Source organism: Marmota flaviventris, chromosome 17 (assembly GCF_047511675.1).
Source record: "Marmota flaviventris isolate mMarFla1 chromosome 17, mMarFla1.hap1, whole genome shotgun sequence".
In the NCBI taxonomy this organism is placed as follows: Eukaryota; Metazoa; Chordata; class Mammalia; order Rodentia; family Sciuridae; genus Marmota; species Marmota flaviventris.
The window spans coordinates 1216137-1242480 of NC_092514.1; the positions used below are offsets into that span (position 1 = coordinate 1216137).

At 31.8% G+C, this 26344-nt stretch overlaps 1 protein-coding gene across 1 annotated transcript in view; it reads left to right on the plus strand.

Moving 5' to 3' along the window:
• LOC139702403 (cadherin-18-like) overlaps positions 1–26344 on the plus strand; it is a 215788-nt gene that overhangs the window by 41899 nt on the left and 147545 nt on the right. Inside the window, 1 exon segment of the mRNA XM_071603491.1 lies at positions 22008–22302. Within this exon segment, the coding sequence (XP_071459592.1) occupies positions 22008–22302 (295 nt within the window).

Sequence of the window (26344 nt, forward strand, 5' to 3'; positions counted from 1 at the left end):
TTTACACAAAATGTAGCAAATGAAAAAATCAGAATTGAGAAAGACTTGATTTTCATTGATGGTATTTTACATTGACTATAAAATTTTAAGAAGTCATAGGTGACTCCAATAATTCCAACACCTCCAGAGGCTCAGACATGAAGATTGCATGTTAAAAGCCAGCCTCAGCAATTTAGTGAGACTCTGTCTCAAAATTTAAAAAGAAAAAAAAATTAAAAGACTGAAAATGTAGAGTCATAAATCACCCCTGGATTCAATCCTCAGTACCAAAAGAAAAAAATAGTGTATGATTAAATTTTTGAAAAAAGTACAGAGGTTTAGAAAAAAGAGAAAGGAAGTCTAAATGAATAGCAGGTGTGATTTGAGCATATGTTCAAGCCATGGAAGACTGTGACATATAGTGAAAATCAAAATAAGTGAAATGAGCCTGGGTGGTGTGGAAATTTATGTTATGTGTGGACATACTGTGGCCATGTATGTACATACACATACACAGACATATGTAATATCTAAGAGTTGCATATATTATATATGCTCATTATATAATATACACAACTATATATAACACCAGTTATATTAATTGCAAGTATGTGAAGTTACTTAAAATTAAACCATAGTAACTATTTTCTGTTTTTTGCTAACATCGTTAATTTGAACTTTAAATAGAACTAACTAAAGTTCTTTAGACAGAATTGTGAAACTAGTGCCATTATGGAAAACACACTAATTCTAAAAGAGTAATTTCAGGAAGTAAAATTATGAAAAAAGTCATTAAGCATTTGCCATTTTCTGTAATTTCCACATATATTCATGTTGTTTCCCCCTCTTGATTATTTACCAGTTTAGGATTTTTTGTAGCTTTCATAATTTCTCTGTCATCAGAATGATACTGTACATAATTTTTGTTATGCTTTGTTTATTAAAAGTTGCCATGATTTTTTATTTTAATTCTCTCCCGTTGGGGTTTTTGCTTCATACTTAATAGACTACTAAGTAATACATATAAAATTTCACTTTCATTAATAAGCACTTCAATTATTACATCACAACTTTGTTAAGTATCAGTTATATGTTGAGACATGAAGTATTTCATATGCATTAGCTCATATCAACTACACTGCAGCGCTTTGAGGGAAGTAGTCTTATTATTTTCACTCTAAAAATAAAATAACTGAAACTCAGTCAGGATAACCAACTTTTTCAAAGTTGTAAAACTTGCAACATTTATCTTCAGTGAGATAAATGTCTTATAAGTGCAGTCACCCTGTGACAATTAGTGGGGCAAGAATATTCATTTTGTATTTGAAGCAGTCTGAACTATTCCAGTTCATGATTGGAGTAACTCAGAGGACAGAGAGGAGAGAGATGGCTCATGCACTGCAGGTAGAGATGAGCCCTTAGCTAAAATGTAAGCTTTTGACCATGAATACAAAAAGTTATTTACATCCCTACAGATAGTCTGTGCAACTACCTAAGCAGGCAGAAAGCTGAAAAAAAAAAATAATACGCAAAAAAAGAAGGAATAAACTGTGATGAGTACTGAGATACAAATATATTATGTAATGCAATTCAGAAGAGTTCGAATTTTAAGTCACTAATGTTAGTTCCAGTTGTATGTTGGTGAGCATATGGAACGATCCCCCATTTATTCCGAAAAATGGCCTTGGATATTCTGATTATAGAAAATGGTGTCTACCTGACATCTCTGTTCTTGAGTTCTGGATTTCAACTTGGTCTGTGATGGTGCACCAACATATGTCTGAAAGGAAGGCTACTTTAATAAGGGCAATGTGACAGGAGACGGATCCCATAAGCTGACATGTTAAGAGCATGACTGAATATATATCAATTATGAAAAATTAATACCAAATTTTTATTGCAAATTATTTGTTAAAATTATGTCTTCATTATATCATTAGATTCTCAGTGAAAAATAACTGATTTTTATGTACTTTTATTTATTTTTTCTTTCTGGCAGTTAACTTTTATTGGCCAATAACTCCACATATGATTATAGAGCATATTTTTATTTAATTTCATAGTTAAGTGTAAATGTGGAACTAGCTCTAGAATTAAAATGTTTTAAGAACCCACAAATTTCATTAATAACATGCATTTATTAAAATTCCTTCTTCATTAAAAGCTTGAAATGAAGACATTTTCACTGAGAGTCTAATGATATGATGAACTGACATAAATTTCAACAAATAATATGCAATAAAATATTTTCCTTTTTTGTCTCAGGTTGTCTTCATTATTGCCATCTTGAAGACAATCTATATGTCTCAAAATTCTCCAAATACAGGACTCAACTGCAGTTGCTTGGTTACCAGTTCTCAGCACCCTGAGAATAACATAGAATATTTGAGGATATGAAAATAACGAAGAGGTCCAATTTTTCCACTGCTTGTTCCACACGTTAAGCAGAGTCCCATGGGTTTTTCCATTGACATTAATTAATTTTAGAAAATAAATCACAGGAATTCAAGAATAAGGAGAAAGAAGTGAGTGAGGCTGCCTCTAAAAACTGATATATATTCATAGATTCTTTATCCAACAAAATAAATATTATTTATTTGACATGTTCATGAAACATTTATCTGTTATACACTTGTTTGACTACAAATTAATATTATTTATTGGACCTTTTGCTGGAGGTGTCTTCAAATCTATTTCTTTTCTTTATGTTTTTCTTTTTTTTTTACTCTTCCTTAGACTTTTACTTGGTTTTCTGCTTGTTTTTCTCTCTCTCCTCTCACTAAATCGTTTTATTTATTTTCATGTTTATTTGTTTATTTAAGGCATGTGACAGACCTTTATCTTTCCTGTTTTGTTGCTTGGTCTCAGATCCATGCAAGGCTCAAAACCTTTTGCTTCATCTTAGTTATCTAAGCTTTATTTTGTTCTTGAAGATATTTCCACCATGCAATGGTAGCATCATTCAATCATATAGAAAAAAAAACATTTAAATTGCAAGAACAAGCAGAACAGAAAATTTAATGTTAAAATGCAGAATACTGAAGAAATAAAAATTAGGGCTAATGTACACTATCACAGAATTAAGATATTTTTTAAAAATATTAAATGTTAAAAATAATTTCAGATATGCAAAATGAATGATACCAATATTTCTCAATGGAATATATTGTATGTTTTTCACCTGTAATAAAATTATGGTTGATTACGTCCTTTAAAACAAGTGTTTTTATGTAATTTTTTTTTTCTTTCTGGCAGTTAACTTTTAGTGGCAAATAACTCCACATATGATTATAGAGCACATTTTTATTTAAAAGAAAAATCTGTTCTAGGTGTGACTATTAAGTTCTTGCATGAAATAATGACCTTCATAAAATAATTAAAATTCCACCATTGAGTCATGTAAAGTTATTGAGAGTGCACAGCAGCAAGTTGCTATAAGCAGCATTCTGATATTTTCCAATGATCTTGGTTGGTAATTAATTAAAGTATACTAAGTAATAATAGTCAAACACATGTATGATTCCTGACAACTACAACTATAACACATCTTGTGTCAAAACATTCATTTATTAAACAAATGACTTTTAAAAGCATTGTCATGTACTGTCCTTATTTGGTACATGTAGAAATAAAAGGGCTCTTCTCCCCAGCAGGTCAGCCAAATTTCAGATTTGTAAAATGATTGTGTGCCAGAGGTAGCTAGCTGTCCACAAATTTCCCCCTTAATAAAGGTACCTCATCAGAGTTTGCTTTTACCAGTCCTACTTCCAGAATGTATTCATTTCAAAATGAAATAAAAGTGGATAAAAATCTTGCTCCTTCAAGAGGACACCTTGTGTTTTCTTGTGCCTTTATTTTGACCTGTGGACTTCATAAGATCCAGCAGAGGTTCCTGAGGCTCCAGGGAGCAGCATAGACAGGGTTTAATGAGTCCCCATCCACACAGCTGCACAGATGCTGGACTAAATGAAGTGAGCAGGAAGTACAGCTCTTTGCTGGAAACCCACTGAGATTCTCGCGCAACTCCAGCTGCACTTTTAACTAACATATCAGTTAAGGAACATGTTATGTGTCTGCATGGAGTGGAGTCAGGGAAGGGAAGTTTCAGGGTTCAAACGTATGGTATTAAGAACATTGAAGAATGATATTTTAGAGCTAATGGAATTCTATTCTGTTTTATTTTGTAGAATAAATAAGCTTATTAAAATATGTAAGTCAATACCTTTGGTGCTAATTTATTCTTACTGGGATAGTAACCTCAAACCTCATTAACAAACTAGGAAACAATACTTTCATTCCAATAATGTTGGTTTAAAATGTAGGTCAAGCAATTATTCCTTTTCTCTAAAATCAAATATATAATAAGTTAACATATTAAATATCAATCTGGAGGTTAAAGGAACTTAGGACATGTTGAATATTGTGACACATTGACATTTTTGTGTAAGTGTCTGCATAGTAAAGCATCTTAATTTACAAATAATTGAAGGCTTTTGCATTGTGTTTATTATTCATTGCGGACATTTCATTATGATTTCTTACATTGAATATGTGTAGTATATTACATTCTTTGGTAGCATCTCATGAGAGAATACTGGGACTTACAGCTTTTTTAAAATTATTTTTGTTGTAATTTTGTTGCTATTGCATTAAAAAATTGCTTTTGCCTTCTGTGAGTTATATCTGTTTTCATTTTTTCTTTGTTGTACTTTCTAATACTTAAAAGAGAGCAGTATCAAGTGCCTGTCAAATGTTTCATTGAATTTCATACCACTTTTGAAATAAAAAAAATTGAAATTGAAGATTCATTATTGCTGAGTGTAAATGGGAGATCCAGGTTAGTTTTGGCACATTATGATCTATATAAAATGTATTAAGTTGTTTAAGTTGTTATTTCTAAAGTTTTATATGTGTGTATGTGTGTGTGTGTATGTGTGTGTGTATGTGTGTGTGTGTGTGTGTGTATATGTATGTATATATATATATATATATATATATATATATATATATATATGTATATATATATATATATATATAACATTGAAAATGCAGATAAGCCTCTTTAAATTTTCTCTATCATTTAAAAAAAATTTCCATTAACATTTTTTCATGCCATTGTAAAAGTTTCTCTGTGCCTAAATATGTATTTATGTTGAAAAATTGTGGTTGTCCCAAAATTATTTCTCTACTGATTTTGCATTTGATAACTTCAGTGGCAATCTTCATATTAATAAATACACTAAAATAGCATTCTCAATAATTAGATAATATTTTATATGCATGTATACCAACATTTCTTTCTTCTCAATGATTTATTATTATACAACTACTGCAAAGAACCCAACTTTGCAAACCAACATTGGTTTATTCATCATTTAATATCACATTTTCTATATGAAAAGAATTCTATTTTGACCTGAGTAGCATGGGAATGGTTTTAAGAGTACAGGTTCTAGAGTTGAATCTACCACCTGGGAAATGACTGATAGCTATATGACTTTGGAAAAAGGTCTAAATGAACATGAATCACCGGTAAGGCAGTACAAATTTTTGTGAACCACAAAGTATTCTAACTTCTTTAAAATGGGCACTCTAATTTTGTTTCTCCTATTAATATTTTATCAAGAAGACCTTGGTTAAATGAATAGAAGAGTGTAGTTCTCAAAGAAGGTGAGAGTATCATATATATAGAAAAAGAACTGTGTTGAGTGCAACTAGTTAGTCAAAAGTAAATTTGGATCAAGCGCAGGTGGCTCTTTTTTAACATTTTTTTTTGTTTGGTTTGGTTTTAGTTTTAGGAAGACACAAAACTTTAATTTTAATTATTTATCTTTTATGTGGTGATGAGGATCTAACCCAGGATCTCACACATGTTAGTCAAGCGCCCTACTACTGAGCCACAACTCCAGCCCAGCAGGTGGCTCTTATTCTCATGACTTGGAATTCTTCATTTTAACATTTCAGATTAGTCTTTACCATAATAATAAATTTACTAATTCCACAAAGAAAGGTACACGCAGGTACCATTTAATTCACCACAACTGGCTCTGTGAATGGCAAATTTCAGACACACTGGCTGCTTTATCTTTCCAAGGAGCATTCCCACTGCTTCTTCAAAGATCAATATTAGACTTATTTTTTTTTCTAATTGTTATCATATACCTTTTATCTCTTTAATGAATCATTTATTTTAATATATATATATATATATATATATATATATATATATATATATATATATATATATATATTAAACACATTATATCAAAATAATTGTTGTATTGCCATATTTTAGTAATAACTATCATTTAGAAAGTGCTATCATCTAATCTAAGAGATTATTTCATCTATCACTCATTATTTATACTTTTCTGTGTATGTATTATGTTTAATAATGCAAAAGAAAGGTCAATTTTCATATGAGCATGGTTTTATGAAAATACTACATGTATTTTGATTTAGTAGTTTCTAACTAAATTACAGAAAGCAAAAAAAAATAAAAGTAAGAAATCTGATCACTGCAAGTGTACAAAGGATACATTCTAGAGATAAAATAGCACAAAGTATCAGGAAGAATGCTTTTATAAATACTACTTCTGTGACATGCTACATACATATACACACATACACATGCATATGGGTGTAGAACTTATGTCTACAAATAAAGGAGACAAATACCAAATTGTATTTTACTGCCTTGATTCTCAAAATATGTGAAGAAGGCAGATGTGTAGTCACATATTTATAATGCCAGCTACCTAGGAGACTGAAGCCGAAAGATCACTTGTTTGGGGCAGGTTATCAATACTCTCTGTCAAAATCAAAATAAAATGGGCTGAGAATACAGCTCAGTGCTTGTTTACTATGTGAGGCACTGGGATCAAAACCAAAGACGCAAAAAAGGAAGAAAAAAGTCAATTCAAAACACATGAATAATTTTTTTTAATAAACTCTATTTTGGTTGTGTATGCATTCTATAACCCAAGAAGATAACATTTATGAATTTCCAAATATTTCTCTATCAGACATTTTAGGCCAGAGTACTTATGTCACAATGTGTTGTTATTATTTAACCCATTTCCCCCAAAACACTGAAGTCAGGAATTCTTTCCTTTAACCCTTATTTAACACCTTTTGAATGCCACCTTAATTTATTTGTAACTCCAAATTTGATAAGTGAGATATAGGAATTCCTGTGATATAAAATATTTTCACTTTCCATTATATATTTATTAGTGTTTAAGATCAAATACTAAATCTCAGTGAATTCAAAATGTCTATTGATTATGGTCTACCTCAAAAATCTTTAAAATTATACTGTGCATTTTTGTACATATGCTTAGGCATATGTGAGTTCCCTGGTGAGATCATTTTTAGATGAATTCTCGTCATATAGAATGTGAGAATCTATAACTTTTCCTCATCATTCTAGGTTGTTATCTGTTCTAGAAGTTTTGGACATATTCACATACTGTTTGATTTTTGAAGTATTTTTGCACACTTTCTTTTCTTTAAATATTTTTAATCTTTATATTATATAATCTAGGCATTTTAATAACATAATATTGGTCAAAAACTTGATTTATGTTATGCACATATTATAAAATTACATGTATTAAAATAATTATTAAATCAAGAAATAAATATACTATTTTGAGTTCAAAACTTGGGAATAAAATATGCTTACTCAAACATAGCATGAACAAAATAATACCTATCCATGGAAATTTTTCATATAAAAGTCACAGGAGTGATCACAAAAATGTAGACACACAAATAAGAGAATCTCAGTGTTAGCATATAAATTATTTAAAAAAAAATAAAATGTGCAGTATCCATATTTGTCACAAATTGATCATTCCAGTGTGAAATTCGTCTGTAAAAGTTTCCTTGCCTTGAATTATTTAAGGAGGATTTAACTGCTAGTTCTCAATGTCATTGACATTATATTGATACACCTGGTAATCATGGCATACCTCATAGCAGCACTGGCAAATGACAGAAACTATTCCTAACACTAAGTAGAAAAGGGTAGAAGGAAAGTGCAAGGGTTTAAAAATCCCATTTAAAAAAGTTAAATTTAATCCTCTTTGTGAAAAAGAGTTATAACATTTTGGTACCAGGAGGTGATTGTGGGATGAGACTTCTGCCTGTATGAAGGCAATAATCCAATAATGGTCTAGTAAAGAAATAGTATAGAGGGCTGGGGTTGTGGCTCAGCGGTAGTGTGTTTGCCTTGCATGCATGGGGCACTGAGTTCATCATCAGCACCTCATAAAAATTAAAATAGAGGTATTTATTTAAAATAGTATAGAGTCTGCTGTATTCCGTTAAATAAACAAAAACTACTTCTACATAATGCAGAATTATGTATATCAGATATGGTGACTAAGCTTTCCTTCACAGAAGTAAGCTTTTGCTTTATTACTTAGGAATTCCTATTGAAACTGGCATTAACTTTGTATGAGCAAGCATAAGTATACACAGATTAATATGAGACCGGGTTATTTTTAAAATTAGTCATGAATTTTGCCTTTCATTCTTATTATTTGAAAGTAGAGAGCATCTAATACAGTAACATGGAATTGTATGAGTTTAATGAATATTAAATTATGGCTTTCATCCTTTTATTCTGTCTGATCCATTCTTGCCACATTCTTAGTTTTCTGCAGAACCCATTTCAGAGAGGTTAAGATACTTCTTATCTAAATGCACCTTATTAATATGTGCTGAGATTGGGATGTGAACAGAGAAGGATCACACTTTCAATTCTGTGTTCTTTCCTCTGCTACATCTTGTCTTCTTGTTACATACAAGAGTACAGCAGATTTCTAATTGAGACATGTGTGTCAGAAAAAGTTTCTTCAATATTTGTTCCTGTTAATTAGGCAGAAAGAAAGTTAGTGCATTTTAGAGCAGCAAAAAACACTTATTCAAATACATCTGACATCTGTGAACCAGATGTTATATTCAAAAGTCTCAGACACACAAAATACTAAACCACTCTCAAAGGTACAGAAGCATTTAGTAAAATTAAACAAATATTGATATATTTTATTGGTACATAGGCCAAAGAAAGCAAACATTTATTCTTTCTAAGCTTCCCTGATACACTGACTACAAAGTTTGAAGATACAGGAATATATAAGATGCCTTTTCCATCAGAAGTTTCATTAAAATTAGAAAAAACATATTGGGTCATTAGGAAGAAAGCAAGCCTGCACACATAAATGAAGTATTGCTATCATCCTCATTTTACAGTGGAGGAAACAGTCACAAAAAGGATAATTAACTTTTTCTACTGCACAAGGTAAATATGAGTGATCTCATGTAAATGCAAACACCTGTCCACAGAGTTGGGCTCTCTCTATCATCTTTCTGTAATGTGTCCTACTATAGAGCAATATATCCTTAAGAAGAGCGACCTCATCAAAAAATTTTTAATTTGTTTTTTTTTTTTTGCTTATTTCTACGTCAGAAAATACTAACATACAACACACCATATGAAAGTTCATTTTGTCTTAATTTTCCTCAAATAAAATGTCTATTCTGTTTTTATTTTTTTCATTTTTTTATTGCAATAATATGTCCCATGCCAACAGATTTTTAAGTCAGGATATATATTTCCTTTAAAGCAAAAAGTTTTCTAATTTTAAACTTCAAGCAGATGTACTAAATATTAGAAATATTATATATTTATGTTAACAAAGGATGTGTTAGACAAAGCAAAGAAATTCAGTCAGCATCCATAAATTTCATTTGTGAAAAAACATAACACTGTCCAAATGCTTAAAATGTAAAGTACCAAAAGTGAACACTTTGATCTTAAAAACAGACTATCACCATTCTTTCCTTGTTTACACTCATTGCATTTTCCATTTTTACCTACAATTCTCTCTGGAGTTTCTATTTTGAGTGTTTAACTAGTATGCTATAAAGGCTAATTTTGAGGAAGAAAAAGATGTGAAGATACCAAATCACTTAAATATTTTTCACTCGGTAAAGTGATTTAAAAAGGTGTCAATAAAGCATATTCATTTAACAAGAAACCCCAACTAATTTAAACATTTTTTCTCAATCTTTTAGGTACTTAAATAGGGCCAGATTTCAGTTTTCCAATATTTTTTGTACAATAGCTTATCATACTTATTTTTGAAATAATATGTGGATATCAAATGTTTTTCTTTGTGACATTATTTTACATAGGAATTGAAAAAAATCAAGATCCTGTTTGTGTTGTTGTTGTTGTTTGTTTATTTGTTTGTTTGTTTTTCCAGTGGTGGGGATTGATTGAATCCAGGATCTTGTGCATACCTAGTATGCTAGGCAAGTCCCTACCACAGGGCTGCTATATCCCCGGCCCCAAGATGACAATTTTTTATGATTAAATTCATCTCTAATGATTATGCACATTATATATATATATATATATATATATATATATATATATATATATATATATGTACACACACACACACACAAATTTTTTTTTCTACTTCATAGAATTATTAGTATTTATTTTGTAGGCAAATAAAAACCCCTTATTTTGTTTTTGAACTATGGGCCAATTATTTTCAACAAAATGAATGTTGGGAAATCAACTGAAGAATATCCTATTTAAATTAGTTGCAGAAATATATCAAGGCTTCTTAGATTCATTGGAATAATATATTTCTATTTTTTTTTTCTTGCTACTACATGCAATTTAAATCTTTAATGTTCCCTTCATATTTCATATAATGAAGTGAGAATACACTATGGTTTCAGTTTGATCACCTGCAATATCATATTTTACCAAGAAGCAAAAGTTCCTTTAAGTAAGGTATAGCAGTTCCCAAGACCAAACCTTTGTTCAAAGCCAGTATAGAAAGTGACTTCATAATAATTCTAAAACATGTTTTAATTTAGGAGAGATTCTTAAAAATCTAAAGATTATGATCCTATAAAAAGCCAAAGAAAAAATAAATCACAAGAATTAAAATGAAAAATATTATATTTTTCTCTAGTGAATTTAAAGTTTTTGATAGAAAATCATTTCACTCTCTGAGAAAGTATTAAGAAAGAAATTGGCAGGGAGAGTCAGTATGTACCAGGCAGTGATATTCTGCTGTTTAGTAGATTAGACAACCAAGTAAACACTTATCTAGAAGCAAGGTATAGGATTTCCAAAATAATTTTTAATATGCCTTTATTCTTGAACTAAACACATAAATTTAAGTATGCTCAAAAATCATGTTGAAGAAAGAGTAAGAGCAGATTGTATGATATTGATAAAATCAAAATATAAAAGTAACAATCTTTAAAAAATATTAAACTCCAACTTTAAGGATTAGGAAAATTGCACTAAAAGTATTCCCATACTTGATAGGCACCTGTAATCCCAGTGGCTTGGGAGGCTGAGACAGGATGATTACAAATTCAAAGCCAGCCTCAGCAAAAGCAAGGCTCTAAGCAACTCACTGAGACACTGTTTCTAAGTAAAACACAAAAAATGGCTGGGGATGTGTCTCAATGGTTGAGTGCCCCTGAGTTCAATCCCCAGTAACAAAAGAAAAAAAAATACTGCTATACTTACATTTATAAGGAAATATATAGGTAATTGTATTAGACTTTCAGGACCTAATGCAGCAAGTGAGTTTCTATCTGTAACTATGTTCAGGCAGATAATCCATGCTTCCTTTATTTGTGAACATGGAGGTGGTACCTGAAGACATAATCTTAATCAACACTTAAAAATATAGTGACTTACTTTGGCTAGTAGAAGGCAGGTTAGTGTTATTTTATTTATTTATTTATTTTTGTTGTTGTTACAAAAAAAAAATGCAGTCTATTCCCCTCCTCAGCTCATTCACCTTCCTACTTTGGTAATTATACACCAACAGTCTCAGCTCATTATCTTTGATTACTATGTCCAGTGTTCTGGACAAGGTTTCTCTGTTGTTGGAAATAGAAGAGTTTTAGAGAATTTTAAATATTCTGATCAACGCAATGATGAAGACACAGAAACTTAAGTCTGTTCTAACTGAAACATCAGTTGCCCAGTCTCCAAATTCCTCTATGAAGTAATATCTTTGTGTAGGATAAACAGATATTACCCAATTATATAATGTCCCATTAATTAAAAAAAAGTTGCACAAGAAAATGTATTAATGAATCTTTCCAATACCTTTGCTAAGAATGCCTAGCTTAGTATTATACATGAGTCAAAAATTTCCATTTTTATATGGAAGAGTCTCAGCATTGACATGTGGTGCATACAGAAATGGACTACACTTCTTAGTTATGTATTATTTTGAGGCAAAATTAACTTGAATTTTGTAATAACAGAACATTTAATTCCAATAGATGTGCATTACTAGAAATATGACCAGAAGCATAAACTCTACTATCTGCTTAGTATATTTTACTAATATAAACACCATCCCCTTACACTTGAGCTAGCTAACTAAGCCTTGACATAGCATTCTTCATAGCTATGTGTAACAATGGTTAAATTTTAGCCAGTTGACTATTAGTAGAAGTAAACTGTGTAGCTTTAGGGCAAGCCCTCAAGAAGGGAAGTGTAGTGTCTGCTGTCTACATTGTTTTGCTTTTCACCTTGGCTAGAACCTGGAAAAAGAATAAATGAATGTCTTGGACCCAAAATATAAAACCGTCTATTAAAGATTCCAGATTTTCCTTGCTAACTATAAATTGCTCACTTCCGGACTTCAATGAAAGAATTGATAAAGATTTTATTATAGTTTATCATAATTTTTTAAAAATAATCTACCAATGACAATGATTGTTTGTTGGTTTGTGTGGTGCTTATAATTGAACCCAGGGCCTTGTACATGCTATGCAAGCACTCTACCAATGAGCTACATACTCAGCTCAAACCAAAATCTGAAGCATACTTCTTAACCTCTCTGGTAATGTACTTTCTCATTAAAAAAAGGCAAAAACAAATTTGCAGTGTTGCTGTGAAAATTAAATGAAATAGACTATAGCATTATTCAACTTCATTTAGTTGCATTATTTTATAATTACATTATTTTATTTTTTTATTATTATTTTTTTATTTTTTATTGTTGGTTTTTCAAGACATTACATAGTTCTTGATATATCATCTTTCACACTTTGCTTCAAGTGGGTTATGAACTCCCATTTTTAGCCCATATACAGATTGCAGAATCACATCAATTACATATCCATTGATTTACATATTGCCATACTAGTGACTGTCGTGTTCTGCTACCTTTCCTATCCTCTACTATCCCCCTTCCCCTCCCCTCCCCTCCCCTCTTCTCTCTCTACCCCCTCTACTGTCCTTCATTTCTCCCCCTTGTATTATTTTTCCCTTTCCCCTCATTTCCTCTTGTATGTTCTTTTGTATAACCCTGAGGGTCTCCTTCCATTTCCATGCAATTTCCCTTTTCTCTCCCTTTCCCTCCCACCTCTCATCTCTGTTTAATGTTAATCTTCTTCTCATGCTCTTCGTCCCTACTCTGTTCTTAGTTACTCTCCTTATATCAAAGAAGACATTTGGCATTTGTTTTTTAGGGATTGGCTAGCTTCACTTAGCATAATCTGCTCTGGTGCCATCCATTTCCCTGCAAATTCTATGATTTTGTCATTTTTTAATGTAGAGTAATACTCCATTGTGTACAAATGCCACATTTTTTTAATCCATTTGTCTATTGAAGGGCATCTGGGTTGGTTCCACAGTCTTGCTATTGTGAATTGAGCTGCTATGAACATCGATGTAGCAGTGTCCCTGTAGCATGCTCTTTTTAGGTTTTTAGGGAATAGACCAAGAAGGGGAATAGCTGGGTCAAATGGTGGCTCCATTCCCAGCTTTCCAAGAAATCTCCATACTGCTTTCCAAATTGGCTGCACCAATTTGCAGTCCCACCAGCAATGTACAAGTGTACCCTTTTCCCCACATCCTCGCCAGCACTTGTTGTTGTTTGACTTCATAATGGCTGCCAATCTTACTGGAGTGAGATGGTATCTTAGGGTGGTTTTGATTTGCATTTCTCTGACAGCTAGAGATGGTGAGCATTTTTTCATGTACTTGTTGATTGACTGTATGTCCTCCTCTGAGAAGTGTCTGTTCAGGTCCTTGGCCCATTTGTTGATTGGGTTGTTTGTTCTCTTATTGTCTAATTTTTTGAGTTCTTTGTATACTCTGGATATTAGGGCTCTATCTGAAGTGTGAGGAGTAAAGATTTGTTCCCAGGATGTAGGCTCTCTATTTACCTCTCTTATTGTTTCTTTAGCTGAGAAAAAACTTTTTAGTTTGAGTAAGTCCCATTTGTTGATTCTAGTTATTAACTTTTGTGCTATGGGTGTCCTATTGAGGAATTTGGAGCCCGGCCCCACCGAATGTAGATCGTAGCCAACTTTTTCTTCTATCAGATGGTGTGTCTCTGATTTGATATCAAGCTCCTTGATCCATTTTGAATTAACTTTTGTGCATGGCGAGAGAAAGGGATTCAGTTTCATTTTGTTGCATATGGATTTCCAGTTTTCCCAGCACCATTTGTTGAAGATGCTATCCTTCCTCCATTGCATGCTTTTAGCCCCTTTATCAAATATAAGATAGTTGTAGTTTTGTGGATTGGTTTCTGTGTCCTCTATTCTGTACCATTGGTCCACCCGCCTGTTTTGGTACCAGTACCATGCTGTTTTTGTTACTATTGCTCTGTAGTATAGTTTGAAGTCTGGTATCGCTATACCGCCTGATTCATACTTCCTGCTTAGCATTGTTTTTGCTATTCTGGGTCTTTTATTTTTCCATATGAATTTCATGATTGCTTTCTCTATTTCTACAAGAAATGCCATTAGGATTTTGATTGGCATTGCATTAAACCTATAGAGAACTTTTGGTAATATCGCCATTTTGATGATATTAGTTCTGCCTATCCATGAACAGGGTATATTTTTCCATCTTCTAAGATCTTCTTCTATTTCTCTCTTTAGGGTTCTGTAGTTTTCATTGTATAAGTCTTTCACCTCTTTTGTTAGGTTGATTCCCAAGTTTTTTTTTTTTTTTTTTTTTTTTTTTTGAAGATATTGTGAATGGAGTGGTTGTCTTCATTTCCATTTCAGAGGATTTGTCGCTGATATACAGGAATACCTTTGATTTATGCATGTTGATTTTATATCCTGCCACTTTGCTGAATTCATTTATTAGCTCTAATAATTTCTTTGTAGACCCTTTTGGGTCTGCTAGGTATAGAATCATATCATCTGCAAATAGTGATAATTTAAGTTCTTCTTTTCCTATTTTTATGCCTTTAATTTCTTTCGTCTGTCTAATTGCTCTGGCCAGCGTTTCGAGAACTATGTTGAACAGAAGTGGTGAGAGAGGGCATCCCTGTCTTGTTTCAGATTTTAGAGGGAATGCCTTCAATTTTTCTCCATTCAGAATGATGCTAGCCTGAGGCTTAGCATAGATTGTTTTTACAGTATTGAGGTATGTTCCTGTTATCCCTAGTTTTTCTAGAGTTTTGAACATAAAGGGATGCTGTACTTTGTTGAATGCTTTTTCTGCATCTATCAAGATGATCATATGGTTTTTATTAATATTAAAAATAAAAATAATTACATTATTTTAAATAATTATTTTTAAATAACATTATTTTACATATTACAGATTTTGATATTGTGGAATCCTTAATATGAGTATATCTCAGTTTTTAATATGTTATCTTACCCAGATCATATTTTTAAACTTTCTCTTTCTCCCTATTTTATTGTGTAGTACCTACATTGTGAGATTAATATAAATGCTAAATTATCCATATGCATATTATTGTTTTGCAAAATATAGATTTTAGATTTTAATTTTATTTCTATCCAAAAGTGAGAAATATTCTGTATGTGCACAGACATAACAGTAAATCACAATTTTAAATATGCTTCTTGTCCAGTAGAAAACAGTCTCAGTTTTAGTCAAAGAAGGAAGTGTCTTTGCATAACATAAGTATAAAAGGAAAGAAGAGCTGAAGAGATAGACTATATTTTCTCAAACACCCTTGGCCAGAAATGAGATACCAAAAAACATGGGACTTTTGGGATTCCATTCAAAATCACTTTTGATTTTGCAAACTTGTAGAAGTAGAAGGCCATATCTTGTTTGGAGTTTTATGATTCTTGCTTTAAGGTTTGCATATAGCCAAAGTGCAAGTTATCCATGCAATGTTTCACGTAGATTCAATTATTAGTAGCAATACATAGTAATGCATATAACAAATGTAGAATTTAGCAGTTAACTCAAAAATAGTCATGTAGTATTATGTATATCTGTAAATAGAATTATCATATGTGAACTAGATGTTTTTTTCCCTACGTGTTAGCTCAATGCTCAGGACATAGATGAGAAAAAAGTAGACAAACAATAGTAACTTTGAGTGAATGAATGAATGAATGAATGGATGAATGAATGAATAGACAAATAATGTAACAAATAATTGAATGATTTAGTACATAGTTAAGTAAACAAAAGAATGAACAAATGATGACTTCTTAAATGCTTGACCTAATGGATGAATTGTGAAGGTATTGGTCATACAGTTTCTTGAATTTAAGGGGTCCCTGGCTTCACAGCCACCAGTTGTTTGACTTTGTCTCAAAGTGTAATCACTATGTAATTACCTGTGCTTATGTAAGTGTGTTGTGAAATAAGATTTGCCATATGAATATACAATCAAGAAAACTACGATATCCTTTGCCTTTGAAGTTTCTCCATGGTCTTTGATAATCCTTCCCATCTGCTTCCTCAGTCCTATCCCCAGGAAACCATTGATTTGCTTCTTCCCACGTGTTTCTAATGCTTTGTATAAATAGAATCATGGCCTACACACTCTAATTTGCCAGCCTTCTATCAGGAGAATGGTTATTTTAGGATTAATCAATGTTGTAGCATGGATAACTATGTACTAATAGTTGTTGTTTATCCCTCTGTTTTTGGCTGACCATTGTTCCACAGCATGAATAGATTCATGTGTTTTCACCATTTATGTACTGATGGACAAGACTGTGGCTTTTTCATGATTTATTGTGCAGTAGATAATCTGCTATAAACATTTGTGTGCAAGTCTTTGCATAGACTCACACTTTCCATTCTCTCAGAAAAACACCTAAGGATGTTACTCCTGGATCATGTAGTAGTTATTGTCCATCTTTCTAAGAAAAAGGAAAACCATTTTATAAAAAAAAAAAAAAAAGGATTCAACATCTACATTCTCACCAGCTTTGTATGTGAATCACAGTGTTTTTCACATCCTTGCTCCTACTTGACATAATATAATTATGAAAAGGCAGGCAATGGTGTTTTCTGGTGGTTTTGATTTGAATTTCCCTAATGACTATGAATGGTGAACATAATTCATGTACTTATATTTCACTTCAAATGAACTATTTGGTCAAATTTTTTACTTATTGTTTTAGTCAGCTTTCCATCGCTGTGACCAAAACATCTGACAAGACCAACTTAGAACAGGAAATGTTTATTTGGGGCTCAAGGTTTCAATTTATGGTATGTCAGAGAAAGTAGGAAATAATCATGGCAGAAGGAAGGTCATAGGAAAGTTGCCCAGCACATGGCAGCTGAGAGGGTGAGAGAGAGAAAAGCCTAGTACAAGATGTACTCCAAGAGCTCTCTTCCAGGGACTTACTTACTCCAGTCTCACCCCAACTGCCTGCCTTGCCACTTAGTGGTTCATTCAAATGGTCGATCTATTAAATGGATTAATCTACTGATGAGGTTATAGATCTCATAAACACTTCACTGTTGAACAATCATGCATTGCTGAACACACAAGTTTTTCAGGAAACAGTATAAATCCAAATCATATTTTAGGATTTATAAATATAAATCCAATTTATATTTTAGGATTTTTTTTCCGTTTTTCCAAGTCTTTTTCAGAGTTTCTTTCATAAACTGGGGGAAAGACCCACATGTCATTTGGACATGCACATAGTTTTACAGTAACAAAGTTACTTTTTCTGACTTTTCTTTCCACTTCCCCATCCCTCTCTTCTCCTCTACCACTGATGACCACTGTTCTACTTTCAACTTGTACAAGATTGGTTTTCGGTGATCCTTGTCTTTCTGTACCTGGTTTATTTCACTTAACTTAATAATCTCTATTTTATACAAGTTGTTACTGGGGTTGTTAACTTTATTGACATAGTATTGTTTGTATTATTCACTTATTGTCTTTTTTGTTAATTATTGAATTCTAAAGATCTCCTCTCCCCCATTATAAATAGTGATAATTTGTCCCCACTTCAATTTTATGTAGCTCAATTTCTATTTGTTTCAGCATTTTTAATTATTTTGCAAAAGAAACTTCATACAAGGGGCTAGAGTTTTGAAAAGAATTTCAAATATAAAACTGTCTTACTTTGAAAATATAAGAGAAACTAAATATTAGTCTCCATGACAACTAAAAGCTCTATGTTTTATTCAATTGACTATTCTCCATCTCATTCTTCTTTAATAAAAGAAGAATGGAAATTTCATCTTAGTTTTCATTCATTTTACTACACCTGCAGCATATCAACAATTAGAAGGACATAATTGCCTCCTCATAAATACATTGCCTGACTTTTCACTTTACGTGTTTTCGATACTTTAGACAAGCAAAATGTGACAAAACCGACTCAGTAGACTCTTTCTTCCATTGGTTTTCTCATTATATTAGACCTTTTTATACAGCAATCTAGTTGAAGTCTATGTAGAATAGCTAAACAGTCCAAATAGTTTTGCCTCCCACCTGTTAATCTGTAGCAACTTTAGCATGTGTTGTGGAGAGAGAGTGCGAGGGACAAAGAATCTTAGATATACATACAAAACTGTTTTTTTGATGTTTGCAATTTCTTCTTCATGACTTGTATTAAAAAAAAAAAACTTCTCTGTTATAATTTTGTGAAATATACATTTTTGAGCAATTATTTTTGTTACTGGACATTCTGATAAATGATTTCTTGGCATCTTGTTTTATCAGTATTATTAGTTTGATTTTCATTTCTTACTGTTTCTACTTTTTAATATGATCGTAAATCAAAACTTATAGAATAAACCCCTTGTTCAATGACACAGACATATCATACCCCAAAAATCTTGCACACATACACGTTTAGTTTGAAATGATCCCAATCAGAAAAAATAAAAATAAAAACATATTTATTTGAAAAACAGCAATTTATGAGCTTACAATAGTAAATCTAAGTCTATGATTCAATATCCATTCACTTTCCAGAAAAAGACGACTGTATATATATGATACTGTTCATTACTTTTCTCTATCTTGACCTGAACATCACATTATCATTACTCTCTGCATGAATTCCACTTCTCCACCTTCCCTCCCTCCTTTTATTCCTCTTTCTCTTCATCCATTTTCCTTATTTTTATAGTATTGAATACCTATAAAAACATAACTTAAATATAGAGTAAACAGACCATGAATAATGGTTTACATCCTTTACTCCTTCTCTCAAAAATGATCCTTTCTCTGCAGTGTAAATAATATCTTTCTTAAAATCTGAAATAGAACATACTAGTGATTTATAGACATTTAGTTGGTGTAAAAAAGAGAACTTATGTTTGCTTTTTTTTTTAAAAAAATTAATTATTCTGACCCTTACCTTGTAATCAACTCTTATTTCCTCTACTATGTCAAATCCTCTGTTTAAACTTTCACTAAATGTTTGATTATCATGTGTTTTTTTTTTCATTTGCCGATGGCATTTTATAATGTTTGTTTATTCCTGATGGTTTCTAATTATTTATGCATCTTCATAAGGATCTCTGATCATTTTGAGTGCAGTCTAATTGATCCTTAGTCTTAGCTTTCATCTGTTGTTGTGGAGATCAAAATTAGTTGTTTTGATTTTGTTACCTGTGCAGGCTTTCTCATGTGCTTCATAACTTGTGTGTGGGCCCTACCTATTGTAGTTATCTATAGATTTGATTATTGGTATCCCCAGTTTTCTCTCCACCTCTCAAGTTTTCTACCATTACTTCTACTAATAAAAAATGTTCATTTCATTCATTTATTCTTTCATCATTTTTTGTCTTATAAAACTTAATACAAACATGGGCTCCTCCAAAGTCTTTGAAAACCTCTTATTAAACAAATAAGATGATATAACCAATCTTTCCCTTGGCTTCCACCTCTGTGGCAAAGCATATGCTCAAACAGAACTGAACATTTGAGAGAGGATATGGTGAAGGAGTGGGAATCCTGAGAGTAGATCAATTTGCTGCTTCACATATGGTTATTATCAAAATTATATAAAATTTTAATCAATTGACTACATGCTAATGTAATGGTTTTCCATTAGTGTTACTTGAAAGCTGATAATTTCAAATTTCAATCATGTTAGTTAAAAGTTGAAAAAATTCACTAATAAAACAATCACATTACTTAAACTCTAAAACTAAGTAGTATTAAAAACTGACATAGTACTCAATACATATCTCTGTAATATTTTGTTGTAATTTTTCTAAAGTGATTCAATAATATGAATATTTCTAAATTATACTTCACTGATCATATTACAGTCTATGTTCAAATTAGTCATAACTAATAAAAATTATGCTAGCTGGCTTACTAATTATGAAAATATTATTACTGTGTAACTTGTGGAGGATGCAAGCCTGAAAACCCAGAAAGTCTGGAGACTGAGTCTGGAGGACTACAAGTTCCTAGCCAGTATCAACATCTTAGCAAGATTCCTGTATCAAAAATAGAATATGAAGGCTCATAGGCATTTATGGTTTCAATCCCCAATATTGAATAAAATAAAATGATTGATGATTTGTAATGAATTTTCTTTTGGCTGCTTTTTCTTTTACAAAACAAATAATTCTTTTCTTGAATTTTATTTTGTTTTTCTAAATATTCTCTATTTCAACTGACTTTTAAGAGTTCAGACCCTTTAAAATAACCTTGAAAATTTTCACTTCACTATGGCAAGAAAATTGAAGTGCTTTGCGAGTAAGGCTATGTGTTTCAGTGTTTCAGAATTTCCAATGTTAGAAATGAACAAAAGGTGAGGACTTGAGGTTATGTGACCAGAGAATTTCATCTGAAGATAACTGCTCAGCTCTCTTGGGAAAAACAATTCTTCAAATATGTATTTGAAATTTCAGAAAATGCTTCCACTATTCCTGGGTAGAAATATAGTACTGGCACTCCCAGAGGTATTTAACTGAATTTTGATGGTATAAGTTAAAATAGAGTTTTAAGCATGAGTGATATGCAACTCAAAAGCGTTCATAGTTTTAAATAACAAAAAAGACTAATATTATCTTAATATATTGATTATCCTTACTAGAGAAGATCTCTTTACTAAAATTTCTACTTTAAAAATACCAAGTAAGGTATTTTTTATCATTTTAATTCAGTAAGTGATATTTATCCATGTTTTTAAGTTAACTAAATTTAGGATATAGTTACTGGTTCCGTTTAAGACTACTAGCAACCTTTTGAGTTAAATGTTTGCAGTTCTTAAAGAAAAAAAAATTACTGCTCATATTTTTACATTCTAAATATAAATATTTATACTAGAAAATATTTCAAATTTGTTTCAACTTATAAAATTAAAGCTCTATGGCAAATTATGGGCCTTTATTGTGAGAATTTTAATAATTGATTCAAATATCAATTCATTCCAAAAACAAAACAAAACAAAATCTGCTTTATTCTTACAAGTATACTAGGTGACAGAAATGTACTGAAAGTGTCTTTTCTCACCTTTATATTAGTAAAATGTTCAGTTAGTGAAAAAACAACATGGGTTATTCTTTTACTCAAACCAGTAAATGAATTGCTTAGAGAAATCATGATAATCATATGAATACCAACTAGACAAAATATGCAAGAAAATGAAAAACAGCCATATGCAAGACACTGTAGAGAAAAAAAAATCTTACAATATGTATCAAATTGTACATGGGAAATTTTCAAAGAAGGAGACCAAAGGTGGGAATGCAATTGCCTGCTAATTTGCCCATGTGTATTTTGCAGCTGCACTCCAATTCTGACAAAGGTGATGGGTCTGTCAAGTACATCCTTACTGGAGAAGGTGCTGGGACTATATTTATCATTGATGATACCACGGGGGATATCCACTCAACCAAAAGCCTAGACAGAGAGCAGAAGACACACTATGTGCTTCATGCCCAGGCTATTGACAGACGGACAAACAAGCCTCTGGAACCTGAATCTGAGTTCATCATCAAAGTGCAAGATATCAACGACAATGCTCCAAAGTTCACAGATGGACCTTACACTGTGACTGTGCCTGAAATGTCAGATATGGGTAAGGAAGACTATTTCTATACTTGAAGAGTTAATCCAAAAATCATCTACAAAAGTCCAGTATTTAATCTCTCTGTGTTTGTGCATGTGTGTTTGTGTGTATCTGTGAATGTAGAACTGTGGAAAAGTTTCAAAATGTTTGAATATTTTTTCTGTTGCATAAAATATTAAAGAATACTGAGTCAATCATATATTAATGAATTAATTTATGAGGATGTAAATATAAGCTATGGTTTGATCTCAAGGAAAAAGTCATAAATTGGTTAACAGGTACAATTCTTGCTTAACTTCTATGGTATTTTGGTTATGCATTTTTTTTTTCTAATATTAAGCATATACCAACAAATTCAGTACAACATTTTGATTAGAATAAAGACCATGTTGTGTTTCAAATTCATGGCTTCATGTCTTTTAAACTTAAGCTCATGAATAAATTATAATAGCATTAGTAGTAGAGGTAGTCACTACATTAATAAGTAAAAGTTTAAGAGATTCCTAAGCATTTACTTAGCATATATTGCAAAATATACAACAATCCTATGAAAAATTTTGAATTTTTAAAATATGCAAACTGGGATAGATTACTTAAGTCACTTCCTCAAATTCAGATATCTAGGAAATAGCCAAGGAGTTATGAATTCCAGTTTTTCCGGAAAGCAAAGACAGTATTGCAGATGGTGTATCATGATTCAGGTTTAGAGTCTCTGATTATCTGGAGCATTCCCATCACTCACAGATTTTTGTGATTTAGCCATTTTATTTTTACCTAATAGATGAGTTTTCTAAGGGTAATTAAAATAAATCAGCTATCACAGGGCTTGTGAGTCCTGCCTGACCTACATGAGTCCCTGGGTTAATCCATAGCACTGACAATAAAAGTGGCAGCATCAATAACAAAAACTTAACTAGAATAATAATTTCACACTATCTTTGTAAGACTCTAAGCTTAGATTTAGAATGCATTTTTAATAAAAATTTTAGACATTTAATTTCAATTCACATATATGAACATTATTTTAAATTAAGGATTTTAAAGTCTCTAAATCACTCTATGAATTTGAATATTTACATGAAATTATGTAATGAAACTAAGACTTTCTTCCCTTCCCTACCTTTCAATCTCAGCCCAATTTTGTTCTTTCGAGAGTGCCAAATATGTCCTGTAGCTGTTGGGGGAAGTCAAGAGAAGAGAGAGACTTAGGTCTTCATGTCAGCCAGAGCCTCAGGGGAGAAAGCAATTGCCAACATGGTTCCCTCTGGACCACAGTAGATAGAAAACAGGGATCAGACTCAGCAATCCTGGTGGAAAGTTTCCAAGGAGATTTGAGAGAGAAGTAAAAGACTGAACACTACTCACCTAGTGAGTGAGAGTTTGTGTGGAAACCCAAGAACAGAATTTCCTGTGCCCTACCCATAGAGCTCTATGGTACAATGACTTAAGAATACCACTGGTAGGTTAATTCCAGGAGGTGGGCAAGACCTCAAAGAGCAAAGTAACCCTAGGTGGATGCACAAGAGAGAGCTAACAGAACATTCATTAAAGAAAGACTGTTTCAAAAGAAGAGTAAGTAATAAGAACACTACAGACATTTAAGTACAATACAATACATTTTAAGTACTTAACAATACAGATATTTTTTTTACCACAAATCATGCATTCTTGTATTTTTTAAATTATTATCTCAGTGTTAAACATAATATTTTGTTTAGTTTGACATAATCATACAAGCATGAAAAATATTTTATTTCAATATAGTCCCCAGTATTTTAACTTTCCCTGTCTTCCTCTACCACTTATTCCCTTGTTCCTTTATTCAACTCTTCATTCTTCTACTTATTTATAGTGTTTTTTTTAAATTATTGCATTAAAGATATATGTAAAGGTGAAATTTACTGTGGTATGTTCATATATGTACATAGGATAATTTGGTCAGTTCTATTCTGTGGTTCTTCTCTTTTTCTGATTCTCCACAAACCCTTCCTCTACTCTTCAGGGACCCTCACTGACCTGACACATGTGCATTCACGTGAGCGTGCACACAGACACACACACACACACACACACACACACACACACACACAGATTTCCCTTTATTTTGTTCCAGCTTCCAAACTCGAGAGAAAACATTTGATTCTTGATTTTCTCAGTCTAGTTTGTTTCATTTAGCAGGAAATTCTTCAGTTCCACCCATTCACATACAAATACCATGATTGCATTCTTCTTTACAGCTGACTAAAACTCCATTGTGTACACATACCACATTTTTAAATCTATCCTTCTGTTGATAAATATCTGGTCTGGTTCTGTAATGTAGCTCTTGTGAATTGTACTGATTCAAAGCATCACTGTAGCTATATTTTAAATAAATAAATAATAAAACAACAACAACAAAAAAGTATATAAGCACTGAAAACATGAATGGTCACCAATTAGACCAAAATATCTTCTTGTTTTTTTTTTAATATATCACACTAAAAGAAGTAGCTAAAGAAGCATCAAAAAGCAAGATATTTTTTTAAAAAAATCCATATTTTCTACTATGGAAAGCCCACAATTTTCAATTTGCAATTGTGGGAAGAAGAAGGAAGACTTAGAGAGTGTGTTTATTCAACCTATCATGTTAGCAGCACAGGTTCCCAGAAAACAAAGAACAGATGCATAATGCAGAAGAGGAAAATAAAATTTCATTTTGGGGTGCAAAATACTCTGATTTAGAAGTCAAATAGAATTTCTGAGTTCAAGGAAGGATATACAGAATAAGGATCAACTTTAGATAAACCTTGGCAAAGTTTCTAAAGACTAAGGATAAAGAGAAAACTCCATAGACTTTTGAAATTTTTGAAATTGTCATTTAAGAAAAAAACACATTCACATTATATATATTGTTTGAAATATTGGAATTTGGTAGATAATTGAATCTCATGTATAGTCTACAAAGGAAAAAATGAAAACTTAAATCCTTTGTTCATTCAAAATGTGATACATCTGTGAGGGAAAAAATAAATCCTGGAAGGGGATCCTTGAAAGTTCAGTCATCCTCTCCCTGACAGAAAATCATAGAAGAGTTGGAAATGACAACAGTTGAAATGAATCAGAATATGGATTTAGAAGAAGACTAAAGTTATCTGCAATGAGCCCTGAAATAGCTTTAAAGTTATATAATCAAAACATTAAATGCAAAATGGCACTGTTAAGAATGCAAAAGTATACAATATTGTCTAACTAACAATCATGAAGCCTACAGGAATTATTGCAGCAAAGGCTGTGGATTTGGAGGAAAAAAAATTCACAACATTTTAACATCTTCATTTAGTACTTGGAGAGGAAGGTGAGAATGGGGAACAGCTAATATACTTGGACAAGTATGGTTGAAGATGAGGAATTTAATATCTAAAAGCTGTAGAGAAAAAGGATAATACAAAATAAGTTTTAAATGTCCCCTACTGTGGTTCCAGGCAAAATTAAATTACTTGAGAAATTTTATGGCAAGTCCTAGACTGAATATTGGAAATTATTTTTCATTAGTATATTCGAGTGTGTGAACAAGCTTATTATTGAGGAAAATCAAACACATAAACATTATCATAACATATTATAATGAACTTTGTAATATGAAGTCTAGAAGGTTATGTGCCAGTCAGTGGAGGAAGAATTTTACTTCATGTCACATGCTTCAGATTGAAAACTCTTATATTAACTGATTTTGGATACTGAAAGTGATTAATATTATAGAATTGGGATCAGCAATGGCAAGAGAGGGATACCTGGACTGCTGTCTGATTTTGTAAGGTTTTACTGAGGTGTAGCTTCACTTGTTTATTCCAGTGTTGCCTGTGGTAGTTGGGGTATGCAGGGGCAGATCTGAAGAGCTTGGAGGAAGGAGGCCTTCAAGAAATATGTCTTAAAAAGCCTGAAATATTCAGTACATTATTTTTGTAGGAAACAAATGCTTACCAGTTTCCTTGGTAAGAGATTTCAGGGCCAAGACACGAGGCAGGGGAACAGCTAGAGGACAGTGTCATAATTCTGTCAGACAAGAGTC